The 26,430-nt window shown below is 40.9% G+C and overlaps 2 protein-coding genes across 7 annotated transcripts in view; both read left to right on the forward strand.

Moving 5' to 3' along the window:
- The first annotated feature begins 636 nt into the window (after nucleotides 1-636).
- LOC308383405 (uncharacterized protein) lies at nucleotides 637-3,540 on the forward strand. The gene has a single exon (XM_080861332.1). It carries the CDS (start codon nucleotides 895-897, stop codon nucleotides 1,792-1,794), a length of 900 nt encoding a protein of 299 aa, XP_080717458.1. The 5' UTR covers nucleotides 637-894; the 3' UTR covers nucleotides 1,795-3,540.
- Nucleotides 3,541-7,163: 3,623 nt separating this feature from the next.
- Nucleotides 7,164-26,430, forward strand: part of LOC308383710 (receptor-type tyrosine-protein phosphatase mu) — a 168,667-nt gene continuing 149,400 nt past the window's right edge. For all 6 annotated transcript variants that reach the window (XM_080861779.1, XM_080861778.1, XM_080861780.1 and 3 more), the window contains exon 1: nucleotides 7,164-7,486. In XM_080861779.1, the coding sequence (XP_080717905.1) occupies nucleotides 7,414-7,486 (73 nt within the window). In that variant the 5' untranslated portion in view covers nucleotides 7,164-7,413. The remainder of the gene's footprint in view (nucleotides 7,487-26,430) is intronic.

The raw sequence follows: 26,430 nt of genomic DNA on the forward strand, positions 1-26,430 counted from the left end.
TGTGTAAGTTGCTGTGGGGTAAGACAAATTCAAAAATTGAAATGTGCTACAGTATATTTTTTCGCATAAAATGATAGACTCCTCCTCAGGGGCCACATGAATGAGATTTTGAATAGCAGCAGAGATTTCTAGGAACATGCTGGAATGTTCCATGTCCCTTTGCACTTGAGATTAAACCAGCACATAACAGAGTTGTTGCTTCATTGAAAGATGACTCAGTGTTTTTGCAGCTGCCAGTTTGAGAAGTTTAAGAAGAAACAGGGGAACATTTACAAAGGTGCGGAGGCCAACACAAGAGAAAAAAAAAATGTTTGGGGACATTGCGATCGATGGTATGCCAAATATCTCACTTATTTTAAATAAAAAATTCTTGCAGAAGATAACAGCTGTAGCTTACAGTATATTAACAAAATAAACATGGTTATGTAACATTTTACAGCGTGTGTAAGCACTGGTATATTTCTGGTGTTAGGTTATGACATCATGGCACTCAGCTCATCTGATTGATCACACACAGAATCCTATCTCTAGTCCTGCTCTCCTGAAGTGGGTGGGGAGCAGTGTGCTATCTGTGGACTGGAAGAAGTGACAGGACCAGCTGGGGACTGAAATCCAGTCAGAGAGGCAGTTGGTATGGGAAGCTCAGACCATAAGAGTGCTCTGCTACAGCGGCGTGTAACTCAGCTTCGTGAGGAAAAACCTAGACAGGATTCAGTGTAGTTTCTAATATGCATCAGGAATTCTACAAGACCAAGACAGTGTAATAGTGCAAATGATGATGTTCTGCGAGGCTCATTCAAGAACTCCAGAGTTCAATCAGAGGCCAGTATTCTTAGTAAGTGATTTTGCTAATCGCATGCTAACATCTTCTGATAAGTTATAGTCAACAGAGCAATGGGTGGGAAGCAGTCCCGCACTTTGTCCAGCAAGGAGTTGAATGACATGAGTGTGAGCCAACGGAGACAGAGTGCAATTAGAGACGACCAGTCCAGCATGACCTTGGCTGCTGGGAGGATCCGAAGACACACTAGACTGCATTTTGGTTACAGCACCCTAAGTCTAGCCATGCGAGGACTAAATGAAACACCAACTGAACTATGGCAACTCCAAGACCTTCAGAAGCTAAACTTGTCAATGAACTGCCTGCGCTCTTTGCCCTCTTCCCTGGGTGCTCTTGACAATCTGGTGGTTCTAAACTTGTGGGGGAACAACCTGTCCCGCCTTCCACCTGAGATTGGCCTTCTAAAAAAACTGCGTGTGCTCTTCGCCTGTCGCAACCGCCTGAGTGAGGTACCAGAGGAGCTGGGCTCCTGTACCTGTCTGGAGGTGCTCAGTTTGGCCAATAATCAGATCACAGGCCTGCCAAGCAGCTTGGCAGCCATGCGCAATCTCACGAAACTCAATCTCAGCCACAACCACATCGCTCACATTCCCACCTGCGTCTATAGCATGAAGGGTCTGGTCTTCCTCCATCTCGCCTGCAACCGCCTGGAGACCATTGCGGACCAGATTCAGGACCTGGTTAATTTAAAAATCCTCATTGTGGAAGGAAATAGCATACACACATTGCCCAAGACTCTGTGCTTCCTGGAGTCTTTAGAACTCCTAAATGTTGACTTCAATGATCTGCAAAGCGTACCAGTGGAAATGTACTTGTTAAGTAAGCTGAGGCGGCTTGCGTGCCACCCGCTCGATAAAGGACTCCATATTGTGCATAACCCCCTTCTCAAACCTATCCAGGAGGTGCTACAAGGAGGACTCAGTGCTCTCTATAACTACCTCAAGCCCACTTGAGAGGGTACTACTGTGCATGTGTGTCTAAAAGAGTGTGCTGTAAGGGGAAGCTGCCACAAATCTGACCCTTGGCATATTGTAGTCACGCTCTGAGTTTGTTGTTACCTCAGACTGTCTGTCAGTGATATCATGATTCAAAGCAACTGCTCAGTAATAGTTTTATAAGTAATCTTTTAATCACTGACAGATTTTCTATTTTTCATGTAATGTTAGGTTATAAATAAACCAACTGTTGTGTCACATCTAAATATTTGTTAAGTAACGGGGTCAGGATGAGTAGTTCAGCTCAAGCAAAAATTCACAGGTCTGCATTTGGGTGCTGATTACTGTTCAGCTGACCTTGTTGGGCTCGCAGCAGTGAAAGACATAGGGCTAAGTTCAGCTCTCTAAGCACAGCTCTCTTTGTTGCATTCAGGTCACAGGGATCAGGTGTGTAAAGTCAGTGGAAAGAACAGCGGAGGGAGCTTAAGATCTGCAAAAGAATAAAACAAAATGCAACAGGGACTTTGTCTCTCATTAAGTGTTGTTCCACTCCATCGGGTCAGAGCAGGGCTGCTAGGGAGCACCAGCTCCTCTGAGGATTCTGGATGCTGTAACACCAACAATTTTAAAAACAGCGACAGAGAAGGGCATACAGTGCATGAAATGTACTCCAAAAACAGAATAAATGTGCACCAAAGTGGGACATATTATTCATTTAATTTCAAATAATTAGAATAAAACATGTAGTGTAATTAAAGTTGAAAGCTATTGGGTAGACTTTTGAGGTTGAACTAATTTGTGTGCATACAAATTACACATTATATTTAAAACAGTAATCACATTAACCATTTGCAAGGTGAAAATGTTAAAGCAAAATGTCCAATACTGTCAGTAGATGTCTTGTGTAAAATTATGTCTGATGCCTCCGGACACTGGACGTTCAGACACATTAAGAACTTTAACAACTCGGTTTTATGAAGTTTCTTTTAGATAGTAATGTGTAATTTGTTTAGTTTTTATATAAAAGTAACAGTATGTCTGGACTGTACATGTATAGTTAAATGCTGAAGTTTGGCTCAACCATTTAATTGTGTAAAAGAATAAATAAATTTGACTTAATGTAACCATTTTACAAAAACCTTTAAAGATTACTTCAATATTGGAATGATAACACAAGCATCAGCAGTTCATTATCAATGCAATATTGGTCAAATCACTGATTCTGATTCTGATCACTGCTAACCCAAAGCATCATCTGTGAACATGTACACTCTCTTCTCACTCCTGTGTTGTCATAATTGTGTAGATGAGGATTTATTTTGAAAGGTTAATTATTTATTCTGATGAAACCTTCTGTTTTTCAAAATAAGACTTGCTTTTTCACCCATGATGGGGAAAGCTGAGGTTTAGTATGCCTTCAGCTCTCCAACAGCCAGCAGCAAATGTCTTGTCATGAAATGACCTCGTTTTTAGTGCCGCAACAGAACACCGTTACGATGCGATGAGTTTGATTAAGTGTATTTATGCAAATGCATAGACCAGCTTTTAAAAGGTCACATTTAACCAAAGTGAAGATTAAAAGTGGAGTAGACAAGAAAGAAAAGCGACCTCTGTTGGTATATACCTGTTACTACACCAGTCAAAGAGTTTGCTGGAATAGCAAAGAGATTCACTCTTTCTCTCTCTCTCTCTCTCTCTCTCTCGCTGAGCAATGCACACACACACACACACACACACACACACACACACACACACACACACACACACACATGCATTCATGATAGATGAACCCCTCTTGAATAAGTCTTTGTCCTAGATAGTGATCATGGGACATGCTGTCAAATGAAGTACCTATAAAGATATGGCTTTAATGTGAGTCAGATGACCTGAATTCAGGTTTTGTGTGTTGCTGTTACTATTCCGGTGACAATACATTATACTGTCGCATTGTCTGCTTGTGTCACTTATTCAACATCAAGTGAACATACATAGAAACATTTCTCCTCAGTAAGTAATAGATAAAAGTCTTATTTTACATCAGTAAAGTCTGGGCTCCACTGATGTAATGCAAGTAACCTCGTGTGTATTGTTAAATAAAGCACAAAACTACACTAGAAAGCAGCACGAGAACAAATTAATGCGATCTTTTCCTGTTTCGCAATCAACCTCAGTGCAGTCAGCGGTGCTAACTTAGTGGTCAGATGTACACCAGGGATTACCCATAACTATAGTTACCAGGCTTTGAAAGGATTTGCTGATCCTGTTTAATTGCTATGTGCTCCAATAACTTTGCTTTTTAATGAGACACTCTGCACGACACAACAACTGAACACAGACTGACACCGGCGGTCTTCATTCAAATGTGTTTTGCATTCATAAGCCAAAGCTCAGAAAACAGTTTAGCATCACTAGCAGCCAGGGACTTCCCACAGTGAAGGACAGCTAATCAATCTCGTATTGAGCTTTTGACAATCACGGCACGGGATAATCGCAGGGGAATTAAATGACAAAACCACTGTTGTCTGGCAGCCACATGAGGAGAGACTTAGTAAGTCTTTCTTTAGTGTGCAGTTTAAGTTCTAAGATTTATTCAGTCATACTGAGTGCCCTCACATGGGGTGAGGTGATTGGCATTTATTGACAACGCATTAGACTGCCACTTATGTCAATTACAAAGTGTCATTTAGCTCATCATTCTTATATTCAGCTGGTGTAAACTGTCCCTGCAGGAAGAGATGTGAAGGAGAATAGATTAGAGGAAGGACAACAGGTGGCTATCCATGACAAAATGCCAATATCACCTACTTGGTAACTCAGCATGTTGTTCAGAAATCAGCAGCACTGAGTTACTGTCATATGACAGCAGTCTATGAGGCCTAAACATAGAATCAAAGGGAACCTGGTCTGGCATCAATTTCGGAGGCATTTCCATCCTTCAATCAGTGCAATATCACAGCTTTTTGTGTCTTGATTTGAGAGTGTGATGAAAGAAAGATTGCGAAAGGTTACGGGAAAAAACAGGCATGCAACCAGGTACAGGATTTTTAGTGATGAACTCGAATGTGTTTCACTGCTCAAAAAGTGTGATGCTGACTATGAACCGATTTAGTGTAAGAAAACTGATCTGACTAAGAAATGTGTACGTGTCTAGTCAGAGGTAACGCTGGAACAGAGTACCAGTGAATGTCGATAACAGGTTGGTCATAGTTAGTCAAGTGTAATTCAAATTTCTTTATAAGCACTTAAACAAACAGGAGATATCAAAACAGAGATAAACCGATGTAGACGAGATCACAGGTAGGAAATAAAATAAAAGGTGAACGATAAAATATCAAATAAAAAATTCAAGTGTGAAGTGTGACTTTAAAAAACCTTATTATAATAAAAAAGTGAAAAGCATAAAAAGCTTTATTAAAAAGGATCAAATCGAGCTAAAACAACTTCTCAGCTCTTTAAATAATGCAGTTAAAGGTACTGAGATAAAGGCAAAAAATGGATAAATGATTGAAATAGATAAAAGTAATGGAAGCATTATTTAACAGACACATTTGGGACCTGGCTGGTGGTGTTACTCAGTTTTAGTTTGTTACAGCTGTAGGGATAGCTCAGACAAAAGAAGCCACTGAAGTGGGATGGGATATATTTGTTGAACACGACATAAGACTGTGTCTGTGGTGAACCACTGCAACACACCCCTCGAAGACGCACAAACCCACTCAGACTCACGCTCACGCCGTGCATGTGTAAGCACAAACAATGATGTTATCCATTCTCTCCTCTATCCAATCACAGGACTTCACATTCTCACATATTCCCATGACGGCTCTGCTGGTAATCATGCATTCCTGGCGGCATAACTGTTACAGCCAAAACAATACCAAAACACCACAAAGAGACATGTGGCATTTCTATGAAATGCTTCAGCCATTGTTTGTGTGCTTACCTAGAAAAACAACAACTGGAACCATATATCCTTGACAGCAGGGGGTCATTTTGAAACTAAATGTAGATCCATGTCAATCTGGCTGCATTTTAATTAGCCGTGAAAACTGCTGGTACAAGTGAAATGGCCATGTGTGTTTATGCATGCAAAAACAATAAGGGGATGACATTGGTTGACTTTGTCATTAGCTGATCTTCATCCCACTGTTTGATATAGCAGGGGAAATATCCCAGGGTTGTTTGTACTTGCTGTCTCGGATAAATCTAATTTTAAACAAATATTTGCATATTTTAAAACAGAGCATCACTACTGATTCATCGAAGCTGGAAAAATGTGGGCGACGGAGCAGCCGTGGTTTTCCTGGTCAAATAATGGAGCGCTTTTTGAATGTCAGCTTTGCTCTAACAGGATCGATGCATTTGGTCAAAAAGGACACACAAGGTGAACTGTGATGAGAGTCTAGATGGGAGAAGTTATAATAAATGAATGCATTAAGGTGTCAAGTTCAACATGCCTTCTGTGAGGATTGGTTTGTTGTAGTCCCAACTAAGTTTGCACATGTTCTGCAACCGGCATGTCTGCAGTATGATAGGAAGCATTGAGCATATATAATATGTATGGGGATGGACTAAATATTCCATATTTATGCAGGTAAAAACATCTCACTACACTTATGAAAAGTTTAATCACATCATGACGTTCATCAGCAAATGACATTTGCCTAGTTGTTCTGGAAATAGAGACGTTCAAATGTCAAAGAACTTTAAAAAAAAAAAAGGAGTGCTGGGTGGAAGTGAATTATTTTATGATTCACTTCCACTTATTTTACTCGTTTTTCAGCTTAAAGACACTGCTTCACCAACCTTACTGCGTGTCTAATTTTATGAACATTCTCCATAAAAATGGCTTTAAATCACACGAATGCAACAGTCTTTCTTACAGATCACAGATAGAAGGGCATTCTGTTATAACATCCTAGCCACAAGAGGCCTAATTAGAAGTTATAATTGTAGGGTAACTTCATTGTATCTGATAACCGACTGATTTAATATATTCTATACATATTTCTGTGGGAAAACGGTGTGACATATGACTTTGTTTCCAATATTCTGCTTATAAAATGTTCAAGGTTAGTTTTTGACAAAGGTCTTATCGTGTCAGTATTTAGCTGTGTTATTAAATATAACATATTTATCCATCAGTCCGTCTATTATCTTGAATAAGTAATTAAAAAACAATTAGAAAATCAGGCTAGTATTAACATGGCTAACTACCCCAAAGTATCACACTAAACTAACTTCAGTCTTCGCAGCTGTTCCAAATAAACCAATAAGAGGCACAGTCGGAGGTGAGAGGAGGGGACATCCTCGTCTGTCCTCTCACTCACACGTGCCCTCTACTGGCCAGACAGCGCGCACACAGCCGCTGCTCTCCTGGAGCTGCCGGACCACTCAATCCAGGCGTAATTCAGGAATCAGGACTCACTCACACATTCCTCCTTCAAGTGTGGAGCAAGCCGGCAAGGAGCAGCCGTGTCGGCGACAGCCTCCACTCACTCCGCTAAGAGCACGCGAAGGGAGCTTTAGATTCCCCATTCCTTAAAGTATAGGTGTAGGATTCAAGTTCCAGTAAAGAAAGAAGAGTTGCCAGTTAACCCCTCGGCTGGGGGTTAACGCGACGACGGCGGTGTCGACATGGATAAAGTTATCAATTGCTTGTTTGCTGCATTAACTCTGCTGTTGTCCGCTCGAGGGGAAGTTTTTAAAGGTAAGGACGATTACCTGGAAATGTTTTTCAGGTGCCGAACACATGCTTGGTCTTTAATTGTGCCACAGCCGGGGCACGAAGTAGAACTGATATGCGGGTAAAATGAGTTCAAGCACTATTTTGTGTCATAGTTTAGTTGCAGTTTGAAGCCTGTTGTGTGTCTTTACGATTTTAAATCGAGGATAAGCTTGAGCTTGGAAGTAATGCTATATGAGAGTGGCATTATATCAGACAAGTGAGCTTGGCACACAAATACTCCGTTTTTGTACAATAAACAGAACGTCACCGTTTATAGCGGAAACACTTCTATAGAAGCAGTAGTTGTTCTCACCATCCCCGGTGCTTGTGTGCGCAATGAGCCGGTGCGCCACGGAGCCACTCCGCTGCATTCGGTGGGAGAATTTACTAAACCACAAGTTAAAGGAGTTCAGTGTTTGTGTTTAACTCGAGCTTGAGAAGTTGTTGTCTAACGTGATTAACCTCAAAGGGATTCGCGCACTACAAGTGTCACCTTGCGCTGTTGGTACGGCAAAGCGTTAAGCTAAACGAGACCTTCTGTGGTCGTTTGACCGTCAGTTTAATGTGAACTTCAATTAAAATGCCAAAGTGTCCATCTAGACATAAGTCACACTCAGTACAATGTGCGGTTTCGTGTCCAAAAGACTTACTGTGGGTAACAGTTTGTGCGTAAAGCACCCTTTCTTGCCAAGCTCATTTAGCGGTTTGCAGCCTATACGCGCAATTAAACTTCTGTGCATAGCGTCAAAGTCCATACACCTCTACTGCAGGTCATATAGAGAGTTTTGTCACGTTTTCTGTGCGTTCCTTTGCTTTCCTACACGCTAAAGGAAATGATCTGCACTTAACAGCACTGTGCGCGCCACACGTCTCCTTTCTAAACGACATGCGCTGCAGAAACGAACAGTTTAAGTTATTAAGAACTCTTTCATTTGCACGCGGTCTGTTTTTAAGTGCAAAGTGTTTGTTTGTTTAAAATTATTTTTTATTTGGAGTTCATCTTGAATTCTGACGGATTTGCTATTTTACTGTCTGACCGGTTTGTGATTCCAGCTTCCACATAGGTACAAAAACTGCACACCACCTCAAATTAATCCCATTCATTCAGTTCTTAAGCTAATGTCAACTGCAATAAGTCTATTCAAAGCTTTGTGTAAGGGAAAAAAAGAGTTCAGGCATTAGTACCAGATAGATATGTGATTTATTGGAATTACTGAAATGATGTGGCAGTCTTTCACCTTCAATATAATGACCATAGGTTGCCCAAGGGGACTTAACATGCAAAGGCTAAATTAGCCTCAACAGGGGTCATTTTTGCTGTCTGCACAATGGCATTATCTATGCGGGAAAAGGCCCATTAGCCCATATTCATGCCAATCAATGAATGGACAATGAATGTCCAGTGTGCGAGTGTTCCATGCTGGCACTGCAATTAGAGCCGCATTTGAAAAATCTCATAAATAAATGGAACAGTCTGATTTGTATCTTTGAATGTCTTTGATTGTGTATACTGTTCTGACTCTGAATCGGTGAGTGTGCTGAAGTTGTGTGATGTGTGGTTTCAGTTATATTTGGATGCTGGACTTCAGCAGATTCAACACACAACACATTTTTCAGAGAGCCTGTAGGGGGCAGCATGGTACATATATAATATGATACCCAGATGATGACGTTAAGCTGCTCAAGAGTGGAGGACAACAAGTCAGATGGATCAGGATTCAGATATACAACTGTTTGTGTAAGCACTTTGATGGAAGAAAACGACTTTGCAGTCAAATAACTACTGATTTATTTTATTTGGTCAATTTTGTGTATGTGTGTATTTGTGTGCAGCTTTTTTTTCCTCTAAACTGGAGATGTTGATCTACTCAGAGAATTGCAGAAGTCTTATTAGGTATTTTATGATAAACAAATAGCTTTTATCAAGCAAGACCAGCACAGTGGGTCAATTTTAGTGACTGGGAACTTGCTTACCCTGAAGCTCAAAGTATTCCCAGTCCATTTTTCTGTCAGGTTTATCAGTCTTGCCCGCTGGCAACCTCACAAATGGCAGATTTATTGGAGTGGGCTGCACTGCAGGTCTCCCAGTGGTGCTGAAACCATCGATAAATGTGCTCCTAATTGCATGAGTGTGTGTAAATATGTAAACCAGGAAGAAATCAATTGGATGTATTTTACTCTCTGTGGCTTGGTGACGGATTAGCCACACACGGATGGAGATGTAGAGGCTAAATATGAGCCTGAAGATGAGGCGGGAGGCATTTGTTATGGGGAGTATGTGATAACAGCTCGTGTGATAATTAGATCACTGAGGTAACCAGAGCACCGGTCGACTTCAGTGCACAGTATCAGCACCTCGTGACTGTGCAGCCTCAATTCGATCACAGAGAGCGGCCCTTTGGAAGTCTTTTAATTTAAGCATTTCAAAACAAAATCCATAATCAGAATTCCGCTGTATCATTTTCACCTTCTTCCTTCCTTGTGCACCTGCACATCTGTTCTCAGCAGCAGAGGTAGAGATGAACTGCTCTTTTCTTCTACTCCCTCCTTGTTGCATTCACAATGCCCACCGGATGCTCTAGGTTCAGAGAGAAAGCAAAAAACAACAACACTATAAATCACTTGTTGGGTATGGCTAGTGCTTTTGTTTTCTACATTATGAGGACAGCTTTTTTTTTTTTTTTTTTTTTCTCCAGAAGGCCTGGCCTTTGCTATCTATACTCTGTCTCTGGACCAAGCACATTAAATTCCAGAGAGCTGTGCGCTTTGTTATGTTTACCACCTTTTCCAGCAGCCATAAAACCTGCCTTGTTTTGTGATAGGGGTGAGCCGTGTGTTGAGAATAATGTCTATGCCTGGAGAGTAAAGCTGTAGTTTGTCACCGCAGAGTGACTACTGCTGATAGCGTCCTGGTTGACCGATCCTGATTGCCATCCAAGCTGTGACTAAGGAGTAAAACAACACATTGGCTGCTTGAGAAGATAAACAGCACTTCATTTGAAGTCTGGCAATAATTTAGATAGTTTTTCACTCATGAAGTGTTTCTTCTCTCCCCCCCCCCCCTCTCTCTCTCTCTCCCTCTCTTCCAGCTGACTCAGATTTAATAGAGACTTTTCCGAAAGGTGTCCTGAAGGATGGCAGTTTCTTTTGTGTGAGCCAGTGGAGAATGAAATTAAATATGCATGTGATTTTTTTTTTTTTTTTTTTTTTAAATTTATTTATTTTTATTTGATGGCTTCAACCAGTGTTGGAGGAGGCGAGAGAGAAGGGGGAGAAGAAGAAAAGAAAAAAAGCTGCGTGGTGATTGATGATAGTACAAAGCAGAAAGTGAGGTGTCTACATTCTTCTGTAACTTTGCTTTTCAGACACTTTTATTATGATGATAATGAAGGCGGTAGAAACACATGGATTTACTGAAGCTGTTCAAACAATGTGGGTACATGTGACTTCCCAGAAAAGGGTCTGCTGAGTTTGTCAGCAGAGCTGTCTTATGACTGATCATGGCTGGTAGACATTGGGGAGGATGTGTCACTTTAAAAACGAAACTTTAAGAATTGCACATATTAGAGCTGCCATATAGACACTATTTTTAGACCATCATTTAAAGTGACTGGATTGACAGTAATGCTCAATTTTTTTTTTCCTGCTAGATAGAACATACTTTTTTGTTTTCTGTATAGAATTTAAGTACCTTATTTACATAGTATCCTGCTGCGCTGCTAGTCATTCAAAATTCAATAGTTCTATTCTTAAAAAGAAATGTAACCCCCCCAAAACTTCTACTGATGTCTTTTTTTCTCCACAGATTACTGGGCTATAGACATCAGCATATCTCACCAGAATGCAGTAATCAAGCCCAACTACTGTGCAAAAGAAAAACAAAACAAAAAAACCCCACACTTGCACAAAACCCATCTAATGCATTAGCAAGAAAGGCGAAGGTCTAATGTCAGGGACTCCAAAGAATTTCTAGACTTTAGAGCCAAACCTGGAGTGAGCAGTACACAGGAGGTTATGCAATACTTGCCACTCTCATTAGACCTATTATCAGAATAACAAAATACTGAAGTGAAGAAAGGGCACAGAGTTTGACACATTATTCAGCTTTGCTTATTCAGCCTCTGTTCTTTGGAACTTGCCAGAAGGCATGCTAGAAAATCAGTGTCTGAAGGAGGAGACGTCAGTGCACTGAAAAAGTAAACAGCATTTCATTACAAAGTACTTCCCGACTTGTGTTTAACATCACACATTGATAATGCATAGCAGTGCATGGAGAGCCAAGGGTGAACCTAACTGGGGGTGCAAGTGCAGTGACTGCTGTGGAAACTGAATTGCAGATACTTCCTCATGCATGAGGAAATCTGTGTTGTTGATTATGGTGGTGTTATTTACATGCGTACTGCCTCTTTGACACTTTGTTGTCTAGACTCTGTGTGTCACAGTTCTTTATGTTTCTAGTATGCAGCACTGCACACTTTATAATCTGGTTTCTTGGCCTTCATTAAGCCCGAGGAGACGGTAGCACCAGTATGTTGTTACGTACGAAAACCAAAAGGAGTTGGCTCCCTTCTGATCTGTGCGAACTCTTAACACTTACAAACTGCTGCTATGATTTGTTCCCCTTTAAATGGCATCTCTTTAGGGTACCCAGGCTTCTTTCTGAACTTGGTAGACTAACCTTCAGAGCACACTAAAGGTGCACGTCATTGTGCTTTTGGGTTTTTGTTTTGGTCTCCCTGAGAGAGTTCAGAGCTCTTATAAGGACTCGTGTAACTGAAGAGTGCAACTGCTATTCATAAGCTGGACTCTGTATTCTGTTACTTGTTGACTCAGACTTGCTTTGTTTTTTTTTGTTTTTTTTTATCTTGTATATTTGTGTTATAGGATTTTATAATTGTCGTTTGGTGTACTTTCTTGGTAAGGTCTCTCTCGAAAATGCGATTTTAACCTCAAGACACTTCCTGGTTAAGTAAAAAGAAAATCTTGAAACTAAAATGAGTTTGGGTACAGGTTGGGAGTGTTAAGTAGGGTTAGAAAGGTGACATTTTAACTTTACTGGCAACATACTTCAGGCCATTAGACATAAAACCTGTGATTTTGAACTTTGTGACTCTCAGCTGAAGTTTAGGCATAAGTAAATACAGCTATGATAAATTTCACATGCACACCAATTTAGGCACCCTAAGACATGCAGAAGAGAGTATTAGGAATAGGGAGCAAAGAACAACACTCCAATTTGGACGTCCTCATCTCATTTGGTGCACTTGGTGCATTAGTCATAACAGCACAAGTTAACATGCACTTAAAAAAAAAAAAAAAAAAGTGATGTCATACTAAATCCTCCAAATGCAGAGTAGAGGGCTTATTTGAAGTTGCCTGTAGCAAAGATTCAACGAATCCTTAAAATCCTCCTGAAAAAATCTGTTTCTTGTATACAGGGAGTACAGAATTATTAGGAAAGTTGTATTTTTGAGGAATAATTTTATTATTGAACAACAACCATGTTCTCAATGAACCCAAAAAACTCATTAATATCAAAGCTGAATGTTTCTGGAAGTAGTTTTTAGTTTTAGCTATTTTAAGGGGATATCTGTGTGTGCAGGTGACTATTACTGTGCATAATTATTAGGCAACTTAACAAAAAACAAATATATACCCATTTCAATTATTTATTTTTACCAGTGACACCAATATAACATCTCCACATTCACAAATATACATTTCTGACATTCAAAAACAAAACAAAAACAAATCAGCGACCAATATAGCCACCTTTCTTTGCAAGGACACTCAAAAGCCTGCCATCCATGGATTCTGTCAGTGTTTTGATCTGTTCACCATCAACATTGCGTGCAGCAGCAACCACAGCCTCCCAGACACTGTTCAGAGAGGTGTACTGTTTTCCCTCCTTGTAAATCTCACATTTGATGATGGACCACAGGTTCTCAATGGGGTTCAGATCAGGTGAACAAGGAGGCCATGTCATTAGTTTGTCTTCTTTTATACCCTTTCTTGCCAGCCACGCTGTGGAGTACTTGGACGCGTGTGATGGAGCATTGTCCTGCATGAAAATCATGTTTTTCTTGAAGGATGCAGACTTCTTCCTGTACCACTGCTTGAAGGTGTCTTCCAGAAACTGGCAGTAGGACTGGGAGTTGAGCTTGACTCCATCCTCAACCCGAAAAGGCCCCATAAGCTCATCTTTTATGATACCAGCCCAAACCAGTACTCCACCTCCACCTTGCTGGCGTCTGAGTCGGACTGGAGCTCTCTGCCCTTTACCAATCCAGCCACGGGCCCATCCATCTGGCCCATCAAGACTCACTCTCATTTCATCAGTCCATAAAACCTTAGAAAAACCAGTCTTGAGATATTTCTTGGCCCAGTCTTGACGTTTCAGCTTGTGTGTCTTGTTCAGTGGTGGTCGTCTTTCAGACTTTCTTACCTTGGCCATGTCTCTGAGTATTGCACACCTTGTGCTTTTGGGCACTCCAGTGATGTTGCAGCTCTGAAATATGGCCAAACTGGTGGCAAGTGGCATCTTGGCAGCTGCACGCTTGACTTTTCTCAGTTCATGGGGAGTTATTTTGCGCCTTGGTTTTTCCACACGCTTCTTGCGACCCTGTTGACTATTTTGAATGAAACGCTTGCTTGTTCGATGATCACGCATCAGAAGCTTTGCAATTTTGAGACTGCTGCATCCCTCTGCAAGATATCTCACTATTTTTGACTTTTCTGAGCCTGTCAAGTCCTTCTTTTGACCCACCATGCCAAAGGAAAGGACGTTGCCTAATAATTATGCACACCTGATATAGGGTGATGTCATTAGACCACACCCCTTCTCATTACAGAGATGCACATCACCTAATATGCTTAATTGGTAGTAGGCTTTCGAGCCTATACAGCTTGGAGTAAGACAACATGCATGAAGAGGATGATGTGGACAAAATACTCATTTGCCTAATAATTCTGCACTCCCTGTATTGTCAATATTCTGTTTGGTACCAGATATAATGGATCTGTTTGATACCTTTTCTGCCCTAATGGAGAGCTTGTAAAGACTGAACATAATTCCTGACAGGCATCTCTGCTTTTTCTGGCATCATATTTCAATTGGCATAAAATGCTTTCCAAGCAAAGACCCCGAATGTCAGCAGACACTTGGTGGTGGTTTGTTTTTTTTGTTTGTTTGTTTTGTTTTGCCTTTTTCTGAATCGCAGTTAAATTCACTTCTAGCATGTTGTGGGTGGGTTTTGGCTTCAGGTTGGTTTTCAGTGAGGTGGCTGGATAACTAAGTGTCTCGTCAAAAAATACCACTGTTAACCATAAAAAGCTTTCTTGGAGCTTTCGCTGTATGTTTAGGATCTGCATTGTCTGAACACTGAATGACTGTGCAACAAAAAGACTATGATAGATATGATCATATTCATTTTGAAAGAAGGGTAAAGCTCCAATTAAAGCTGGATGCATACTGGGGGGGAAAAAAAAAAAAAAAAAAGAGTTTGAGGTTAAACCATTGGAGTATGCAGCCAGCACAACAACAAACACTGCACTGTAAGTATGGGAATGAGCCCTTTGAGTCAAAAGAAATGGTTTAAAATCTTGGATCGCAAAGTCTACCAATATGGTTCATCATATCCCTGGAGTACCACTCCACACTCAATGATTAGCTGTTGATTTGCAAGTGATTTTATTTACATTCTTGAGAGGCACTAATAGTTTGAAGTTCATTCTCGAGGCGACTGATGTGGCAATGTTATCTGGGAGCTCTGCAGCGGAATGATAATGCCTTGAGATGTAACTGTGTGAAGGATGCCGGACAAACAGAGATGCTCTAATTATACACAGCTCCTTCTTCAAATGAAGAGGATAAAAGCTAATGAATCGCACACAGGCCAACACAGGGGCTGCCTAATGAAGAGAGAGTGAGAGGCAGAGGGGCGAGTATTTGTGAGAGAGTGTGTGTTTGTGTGTTAGGGATGCTCGAACAATTCTGTGATCTCATCACCATGTCTTTAAAGAAAAGAAAATCCTTGCAGGAAAAACAACAACTTACTATGCAGCGGATCATGTTTACAAAAGTCTGCATTCGTTGTAGGTGGCTCGGAGAATCCAGGCACTCTGGAAATCTTCACTAATTAATGCTCTAAGGGTCTCAATTGTTATTAATGGTGACGGGATGGAGGAGGGGAATGAGGGAGGAGTAGGAGAAGCATTTTAAATCAGGACATTACAGTGTGGCTGCTCAATTGATCATTAGGCCTTTTTTCTCTGCACGAGCACACAGGGCGTCAGCTCACTTTTACTCATTATCTTCAAAACAGAAAGTTGGCTCCTTGTGTTGTGAGATTCCAGTCTGTCTGTGACAAATGACTGGCAGTCAGGTGCAAGCGGTTCTACGCTCAAATTGAATTGACCTCAACCCGGGCTCATCCTTCACCTATCTTCAAAATCCGCTGTTCAATCAGCATTGTCGCCTATAACCCGGGGGTTATTATGTGAATCGAAATTGATTCTGATAGCGCTCGCTTTGATATTTGGCTCAGGTGAGCGTGCGGCCTTGACCCAAAGCCTGAAGCTTAATTTCACGTTTGCCAGATAAAGCGCCCGCCGCTCCTGCTTTGCTGCTGCAGTCACGTCGTGGAGAATGTGCAAAGTTTCTTCTGTAATTTCATGAATAACTCAAGTTGCCTCCTTCATGGGAAAGTGCTCTTGCTAACTTGGAGGAGACTCCGTTTCATGCCAAAAAGCTGTCTGTGTAGGCTGCTGCTGCTCGCACTCGTGGTGGTAGTGTAGGTGATGGCAGTGGGAGGAGGACGGGATGCTGCTACTGCTGTTTCACCTTGTCTCCTTTTATTTATTAGGATTCTGTCAAGGCTCAGGCAGTAGGCAGGTGTATATCCCTCCTCCTCCTCCATTCCCCGTCTGGGCCTTATGAGTATAACCAGGGGCAAAATTCTCCATTACTGTCAGTCTGAATCTGTTGCTATCACATTAGCGCACGTCATGCAGTCATTAATGCATTAGGCCTTGTTTGAGTGCCAGTTATTTGCATTGGCTTTTACAATGTCTATTTGCCCTTGTGCTAAAAGCTGCCTTGGCTCAGCCTATTGACCATTTAACTGTTCAATAATGAAGCGATCCCTGAGGATAAATTTGGCCTTGTTGGTAGGCTACGGTTGAATAAGGGTATTAGCTTGTGGAGGAAAAAATAAGAAAAAAACCACACTGCATATATTTTTATGGGGTTCTGAAGGGAGACCTGTAGCGAAATTAAACTTCTATTTACCTACTTGCAGAGACACCCCTCTAGCATATCATCGCACCACTAACAGTCAAGTACACTATTATCCACCCTTATCCTCCACTTCTTCCTCCCAAAGCAGAATGTACCTGATTATACTCCTATCGGTCACACTCTGGCGCCTATTTGGAGGCTGTTATCTGTTTGCGGTGGAGACTCCTCAGGGAAGCGTACAGCCGATAAGAGACTGTTGTTCTGTAAACAACCCTCTGACCTTCTCAGGCTGGGCTTGGCTCCTTTTCAAATGGGTCTCTTTTGTATTGGCCTGAAGCTCAAGTCTTCGCTTGACCGATTCCCCAGGGGAAAGTTTAATGGCATTACTGTATGCTCTACACCACGCAGGGTGGTCACACTGGAGCTGTCAGGGCCAGAGGGGGTTGGTGGTGGTGGTGGGGGGGGGATTGTCTGTGGCTTCAAAAGAGCAAAGAATGAGTGAGAATAAACAGCTGGAAAAGATGTACTGCTGTCTCTTGCTCAAACATCAGGAAATGAGGATGATTGTGTGAATGACCCCTGTATGCCCCTGAGCTTTGTGGAACTGGAATTATCAGATATCCTCGTTGTGTTTTTCATTTTTTTCCTCTACTGTCAGCTGCAATTTTTGTTTTTAAGCAAGGGGCAAACCTCCAATGTAAAAATCTGATGTGAGTGAAGTGTATTAATTGCTGTTCTCGGGACGGCTTGGTTAAGGGCAGCGTGACTGATGACAGCTACATTTCTTGCACTTGTTTAATATGCCGACATGCCTTAACAAATAATTCACTGGAAATCAGTAGCCCATGGCTGCACTGCAGCAAACTGTTGTACTAAGTCATTTTGGTGTTAAATACTGCTTCATCGACACGACTATTGAGACACACAGCTGCAGGGCCCGTGTTAAAGACGGAGCAAACACAAAACAATAACTGGAAAAGATGATGCTTGGCTCGAAGCTTGACTCCCACCCTGTAATCAGAGTTTGCCACGCTAAAGAAATTACAGGGCACCGGAGTCATTAGAAGTGTGGGGGAAGCTTCGCATTGCAAACGGAAACAAAGTTGAAAACACATGTTTTTGGAATAATGCACATCTGAATAAACAAACCGGTGAAAATCTGACAAGTTGATTGTAATGATAGTATGCTGCCGGCCGGGAGGATAAATTCAGTGAGTGCGACGTCTCGGAGACTTACTGGTATTGGAGCAAAAGAAGGAGTAATAATTAATGCGGAAAGCCTCAAGCTTGAGTTGGTTTTTCAGCAACGTTATCATCAATCCGACTGCCTCGGTGTCATGAATAGCACTAGACTTAGAAAATAATTAGGGGGACATGTTTATTATAATGTTAAGAAACCATCATATTAAAGTGAAATGATTTTAATTGTTCAGTTTAGGATTTTACTGTAGATTGTCTGTTTCTGTACATTACAGCTTCAAGCGATACAACCAAAAGAAACACAGTGTGAATATTTGTCTGTTGGGTGAATGTATTATGCCCACTGAGGAAACTAACATTTACCAAAAATTTTATCTTTTCCCTTCTCTACTAAGACTTTGAGCAAATCCCAAGGCTATGTGAGGATTTCTCTCTTGCTATTTCCAGATCTCTGAAAGGAACAATATTCACAATGGGGAAATGGTTTTGAACATCGCTTGTAGAGAAATTTTACAAAGAAAGATTTTGGATGGGGAAGGGGTAGCAAAAATATCTTTTCCTGTTCTATTACCCTTTAGGTTTGTTTGAACTATATCGTTACTTTCTTGTGTGTAGGCATATTAAAAAATTTGTATATATTTGTTTTGTTTTTTTATAGGTTGGCTACATCCTAGCTAGCTAGCTACAGATGGGTAGCCATATTTGAGCTATAATAGCTACATAACAACAAATGAAAAGATGGGAAAATAAACCATTGCATATTAAACTTTGATATCTGTAATTTATAATGCAGGTAGGTCTATTTTTAGTTTTGACTGTTTTTCCTACAAGTTCTTGGTAAGTTGCTACCTATTTGTTAGCATGTACCAATTTAGTTATTGGGGGTAATAGCTTCAAATTATCATTGCATTTCAAGAAAATTTGTAATGATTACATTTCTGACCATATAGAAACATGATTCTGAGCATTTTTGTTTAACCCCTTCGCGCATAGTGGTCACTTCAGTGGACAGCTATTCAAACTTGCACATAAACACAACACACAGTATGAATGCATGTTGTCCTCCTAAGTGGACATGTTTAAAAAAACAAAAAAAAAACACTATTTGAGAAGTACATGTTTGGAAAAAAAAAAAAAAATACAAGTTCAAAGACTTTTTTTTTTTTTTTTTTTTTTTTTTTTTTTTTTTTTTCCCATGCCTAAAGATGAATAAAAATACTTAAAAAATCCTGATTGTGAATCTGCTGAAACAAGGTGACAGCAGTGATGGCATTGTCGTACAGTGATTATGACACAGCATTATATCTAGTGACACAACACTCTAAGTAAAAGAATAAAATTTTAAACGAATATCCTCACATGTGGCTCTCATTTTTTCTTAGAAAGAAAATTAGGTAAAAAAAAAAATCTGCTAATTTATTTTTTTTCATTCATCAGGTCCCAATCAGCCCAAATATCAAAGAGAAATTAAAAATGCATGCCATGGAAGAGTTCGGGTCTTAGGAGGTTAATACAAATGCCATTAGTGATTCTGCTTGTTGGTCCAATTGTTTAGCATGCTGAGTATGAAGTGTGAAACTGAGAAGAGAAAACCCGTGAGTGTACTAGATGTACAAAACTGTGCTGCTACGACTTTATCTCCAATGTTTTGCAGTTCTCAAATTTTTGGTTTGCAATGAACTAGACAAACTGGTGTCTGTTCTTAAAAGAAACCAGTTTATGATTTCTATCCCAAGTTTGTGGTTTACTTGTAAATTGAGTTTTCCCTGCAATTTGCCTTAGCCTGTTGACTAAAGTCCAGCAACAGGCTTTGGTGTCTTACCGTAACTAGGCAAATGTAGTCCCCATGTTTGCATGAGGAAAAATTAAAATCAGTTTTCATGAACTTGTATTCTGCTACAGTTAATTAGCAGAGCTCACTATGTTTCTTACTGTTTTGTGAGCCATGATCAGCTTGTGAAACTCCCAAAAGCAGATCAGCAGATCTTGCATTCAATCAAAGCTGCTCATGTCCTTGACTAGTGGTCAAGGAACTGTCAGCTTTATGACTTGGTTAAATAATTTATTGTCTGTGGTAGAATGACAATGACAACGGTAGAATGTCCAAATAATTTTCTTGTAGTAGATCTACTTTATCCAACTTCATACTGACATGGACCGGATGCCACTGCATACGCAATAGTGCCCTTAGAGAAAAGAGTGGACCAAATGAACGTGAGCAGAATTAAATGTCGATGTCAGTGAATTTTTTATGTGACACCTATGCCTCCATTGGACAGGCCAGTGCGTCTCATTTCTGGAGCAGCTCCACAGCCTTATTTAGTCACTGGGAAGTTGCAGTGGCATCAAACGGTGGCCTGGTAAGGTAGAAGTGCAAAGTCTGGGTTGTGAGGATGAATAATTCACTCCCATGAGCTCAGACTTCTTGCTGTGAGACTAATATTCAACAGCACCTGTGTATCTGAAAATCTTCCACCTTCAACCCACCAGGTTCCTTTCCCTGGGGGGAAACTTCAACCTGGCGTTACCCCAGCCGTGCTTTCTCCAAACTGCCAAACTAACAATGTGTAGCCTGGAAAGCTACAGAAGAAATACAGAGAAGTGTACAGTTACTGTTGTGTGAATGGACTCTGAGAAATACTGAGAACCATAATGAGTTTTGGGTGTACAAATGTCAATCCTTTTTTTCTTTTTTTCTTTTTTGTATTAACAGAAAAATAATGAATGAAAGAAAAAAAAAAAGATGATATCTACCAAGTCTCTGGTTAGATGGCCCCTGATTGAACTGAACATCTTAACAAAGTCACATCACCACACGATCCATTTTAAAGCTTTCTGGAGCTGGTCACATGTTCCCTGTTAGCACTCTGAGTTGTCATCAAGATTAATGCCACACGATCACAATCTTTGAAACAGCTGAATCTAATGGTGAGAGTCTTTTTCCCAAAATCAATCACGAATTTGAAACCTGAGAAAAATGTTGCTTTTTATTGTTACATTCTTGCATTTAGGAATTCTTGCAAGAACTGCAGCTACTGGCACCATTTTAATTGTCAGCTGCCCTTAAATGCACACAATAGGCTGCTGTTGATGAACTTAAACATTTTATTTTTCCCTTATTGGCTTCTATGTCTAGCAATGGTGTTCTGAAGCTGTCTTGACTTTGGTTTGAGATCAGCCCTCTAAATTTTTCTGTCTGCTTATCATTTCTACATTTCATCATTCAGCCTTCATTTCTGTAACCGTCTGAACAAAAGGCATTCAGAGGTTGACAGATCTTCCACATCCAAGTATGCGTGCATGTAGGCGTTTGTGCGTATAACACTTACACTGTGTTTACAGCGTGTGAGTCTGTGGCTGCTCACGACGTCACACGGTCTAGTGCATGGCAGGGTTGGTATTTTGTGCCTTTGTGCCGTACGTGTGTGTGCTGTGTTTTTCCTCCTTGTCCCCTGTGTGTCAGGTAGTATACCCATCTCAGGCTTATTATCAGGGTGTTACAGAAGGCGGCAGACAGCAACGCCAGTGCCTTAATGAAACCTAGGCCTTGGCTAATTGGTGACACTGTGGCGTGAGGGAATGAGAGAGGCAGTAACCAGACTGGAGGGATGAGAGGACAGTCTGGCCCTCACACTACTGAATTAAGCCTGTCATGTTCATTTGTTGAACACACAGGAGGAGAGGACACCGACACTCTCCTGATCAAAATCCTGCAAATGCAAACCTCCTTCCTGACCAGAGATGGCTCTGGTAACCTGGTAACTACATTTTCAACTGGGCAGAGTTATTCTTTTTCAATCTTCTCCTTTTCATTATACCTTGTCAAGTCTTTCATTATGGCTGTTATTTCAGAAGGGTCAAGTTTGGCAGGAATGACCCATAGTCCCTTTTTGTTTGTGGTGCTTTATCATGAATATGATCAACCTAAACTGACTCTGTAAGTATAAATTACTGAGTCATGAAGACTTTATTACTCTTCAGTGTTGTTTTTTGTTTGTTTGTTTTTGGGGTTTTTTTTTTTTCTACATTAAGTAAATTTAAAAAACCTGAACATTTTCAGCTCTTTCCATTGTTTATAAGACTTCATTTTAGCAAATGCAATCGCTGTTTTGTTGACCACTTTACCTGCATGCAACCAAAGCCTGATCTGATTAATGGTATTTGAATACAAGAGGAAATACAGACAGAAACCAGAAATCTTTCAGAGCCCAAGAACTTTTATCTTGCCTACATATTCTGCATAATGATAGATCTGTTTAGAGATTAAGTGAAACCTAATGTGGCATGCTCGCAGCACTGAAGAAAAATGCGCAGTAACATGTCTTTGCAGAAACAGTGCAGTGATTATTTTACAGACTGCTTTCAAATGAACTAAATTTTTACACGTCTCAAAAGAAATGCAAATATCTGCACAAATGGACAGAAGAGGCAAGTAAATGTATGTGTGGTGTATAATTACTTTATTTCTTCCCAAAATCTGGATTAAGCCACCCTTTAACCATGTGCTGGATAATAGTGCCAGGGGTTGTCTGTAGTGCTTCCTGTCTTGCTCTGGGCTGACTGTCTGACCTGGCTTCCTTGCGGAGAGCCAGTTTGGCTCCCCAATGTCCACAAGAGCTTGAGGGCTCCTAGCAGAGTGTCAGAGCTGACCTTTCTCTGTTGGTAGGAGGAGTATTGTACAGCCGGTTTCTATCTGTCATGCCTCCAGCAGTGTTTATATCTCAGGAAAGACCACAGGGGCCTGCTCTAATGTTATGTTGGTGCGAAAGGAAACGAGGTACAGTGTGCGTTGTATTACTCAGTTGGTCTCATACCGATACTGATGGGTGGTACTTGCTTCATTTATTTCTTGCACAAATCATTATTTGTCATCGAAACTCAGAATTATATAAGCCATCTAAAAGTTCATTAAGAAGAATGGCTTACTTTAACATATCGCCAGCAGTCCATTAAGTTAAAGAACTAGGTACAGAAGCAATTTCATTCCAGCTTACGAAAGATTAATCCTAAAACTAATAGGTGTTTAAATTCCAGTTTATCCTTTATCTTCCCTGGTCCACATCTGAGGCTAGGCTTATTTTTCCTAAAAGATTGTGATTAAAGCTCTGGAAGGGCTGACGGTGTTGTTTTAGACTCTACATGTAATGACCTGATCAAACATCCCCCTGCGCTCATGGGCTGACAAGCATCACAACAAATCAGGTTTCCTTCCACTTCACTTCTCTCCTTCTGACTCAAGTAACAAACTTAGCCCAAGTCTATGATCTGGCTGTCTTCAACCACGGGGGGGAGATCAAAGAAGGCAAAAAACATTAGCATAAAAGATTATGTATGAGTTGTAATTAGTGACTGCCTCTGTAGTGACAACAGAAAAATATGTGGTTTTGGCTGGAAGATGAAACGAAGGTGGGGTGAGGCTTATAATAACCAGGTCTGAGCTTTAGCGCCACAATTTTAATTGAAGAAATCCCCAAAGATTGTCCAGCTTTTCCAGGAGCACCTGACTCAGAAAAGATAGATTAGGATTGGTCTTATTAATTTTTCTTAAATGCATTCACGCGCATTTCATTTTCTCCAAGATAATTAAAGTGTGTTACTTTGACGGCTGGCCTCCTAATTTCATATGCCCAAGTGTACCACTGCAACCCGGGCAATGCATATCTTTTAAGAGCACTTCCCACCACTCCATCCTGTGAAATTAGGTTATTTCCTCCAGATTCAATTCAAAATCATGTATAGTTGTCATATCACATCAAGGTAGTACATTGTGTTTCAGAGTGAGTGATGCAAGATTATTCCTTTAGGCTAAAATTGATTTTTCTTTTTTTTATCCTCTCCGTTCTCCACTCTGGTACAGTGGGTTGCCATATTTATTGCATGTGGAAAATCTTTCTGAGGATGTGTCAATTGGCAACACTGTAAGAGAAATCTTTTTAATGTGTCTCTGCTACAGCATGTCATTAGAGGCAATTTCCCTGCCACAAAGAGGGTCAGCAGAGGGGGTCACATTGTTTTTGTGTGCTCATTGGACCATTATCTAGAATTGGGGAAGAAGACAATTTTTGAAATTTCACTTTAATCGTTACAAGTAGCTTGGTGAGGTGGAAGTTCATCTTACACACTTGTAAAGAGGTACTATATTCAGAAATTAAATAGGACGCCCTCTGATGTGTGCACCTTATCTCATACTAATACTAGCACGCACACACACATGTGCACTATGGAGCACTTACAGAGGCTTATCCTCTTGTGGGAGGAGCTGACATTTACTCTGTAAAATTCACCTCTGGTTTGTGCCTGGATTTATGATATCACTCTTATCTAGATTCCATCACAATTTTTCATTACTGTTGCACGGTACCAATGTGTGACTTTCTCTCACGGCTCTTCAAGATTTGCCCTCGGAGTAACGAATGAGTTGACTGAATAGTTCAGTCAAAGTCTGCAGTATGAAATATGTTCTGTTTGCATTAGGTCTGCAATGAGGCCCCACACGATGGTGTTTGACTGGATGCCAGGCAATCCGTTGGTTGCAGTGGTGAAACATTTAAAACCCTTCGCTTAATTAATGTTTCACCCGAGTTGCTCCAATTCTGTCAATCCCTAATTCCAGGAGGGATATTATCCTTTGCCAGCTAATAAGTTTTTAAACATCTTTTCAATTTACTTGGGAATATGTAGTGATTTGCTTAACATCTTTAATATATCTACACTATTAATCTCACAGGAGAAAGTCGGCAGCAGCAGCTGTCTTGCAGGCTCGATTTTTTTTACCAGGAATCTTTTTTTCTTAGCTGTAATGTCCATTTTCATTCATCTTCCGGCATCACACAAACTTAAGGGCACTATCCTTGGATATAAGCAGTCTCTCAAACACACAATATACCGAGCACAGTCTTAGATTCATAGTTTGACAGCATATTTGTTGCAAGAGAGAAATAATCACCTGAACTGTCCTTAGATTGTGTGGTTCTTTTAAAATGAATGTCTTGTAAAACATTTCTCCCAGTTTGGGTCCAGAGATGGGCTGAATTCCAGCCCAGTGGGCAGGAATGATGTTAATGCTCACTAATGTTTGGCAGCACACAGTCTCACACTCGGTATCAGTAGTAATGAGGAGAACACTTGAAAAACAGCAAATTCCTCCAAACGCACCCTCTATTAGACAAATCATTTTGTTCTTGCTTGGTGTGCTTGTGCTGAACAAGTGATTTTTGGTGCCAACAAAACAATGACAAACTTACCAGAGATGTCTTAAATGATACCAGGCACAACAGTAATCCCACATTTTGTACTACTTCCATAATACTGAAGGGTGGAGCTGCATAGTTTGCTTTTTTTCTGCTTTAAGAAAAAAAAAACACGAGCCAGTGTGACCTGATTTTGGTAACAAAATCTTAACATTTTTCAGGTAGCAGAAGTTTCACAAGCACAAGTGATCTGAAACCTGAAATGAAATTTTCAGAAACAAAAAAACAAATACTTGGGGTGAAACTTCCAGCAACATAGCAGAGGAAACCACCCATGTTCCTTGCATGCTTTTCCTCACGCTTGCTGTTTCTGTGGCCCGAGGACATTACGTGTGCCTCTCGAGGCAAGGCATCTCCGGTACGGAGACAGATCTGCGGAGACAGGGAACACTTGCAAAGACTGATACCCCGGCCAGGCGCCTGCTGCCATTTAACAGTCTCGCATTGCTTTGATCTGACATTTGCGTTTTGCCATCTCTCGTCCAAGTCATCACCCCAGCTCTGCTGCTGTCGTTTTAAACTTTGTATAAGGAAAGACATGCAAAGTCTACAGATGATAGCAGATAAAGAGTACTATTCCAAAGCACGAATGAAGCCTCTAGCCTCACAGTATATATATGTCTTTGAATTGTCCTTCTTGTGCAGTAGGCCAGACTTTGGATTCTGCAAAAAATGTGATGCAGCCTTGCTCCCAAAGGAAAACACTGAGCCTGATGAGTTCCCGGCGGCCAGGCCAGGTGCTGCTTTTGGAGTCGTGGGGCCAGCGCAGATCTGTGGTGTCATGGGACGGAGGATTGACATGATAACATACCCGTACCGGCTCGCTGCGCCACCAGGCAGCACGGCCACACAGCTTAATCCTCTCTCCACGAGGGCAGAGCTGAAACACTCATCCTCTCCTCGCTCAATTCTGTCAAAACAAGGGGGTTTTGTCAGCCATGAGGGGCGTTGCATTCCTCTCCGTCCCTGCCAACGGAAGCACTATTACTGCCTGCCAATGCCCCTGGAAAAAAAAAAAAAGAAAATATATCCAATATGCATATTATTCTAATACTAGCCGTCAGTGCCTGGAATTGCTCTGCATGATAGCATAATGAATGCAGTGCCTTGTAGGTTTCTACATAAAGCTGTTTTGCCACTTGGATGAATAATTCATACTAGCCCAGAGGCAATGAATCAGCCAGGCAAGAACTAAGAAAATTAGCTACCAATTAGTGTTTATTTATGGGAATAGTGTG

This window comes from Rhamphochromis sp. 'chilingali' (genome assembly GCF_963969265.1).
Source record: "Rhamphochromis sp. 'chilingali' genome assembly, chromosome: 16".
Lineage (NCBI taxonomy): Eukaryota > Metazoa > Chordata > Actinopteri > Cichliformes > Cichlidae > Rhamphochromis > Rhamphochromis sp. 'chilingali'.

Excerpts from the sequence above, each read along its gene's own strand:
- LOC308383405 (XM_080861332.1), top strand. The coding sequence starts at position 895 with ATGGGTGGGAAGCAGTCCCGCACTTTGTCCAGCAAGGAGTTGAATGAC.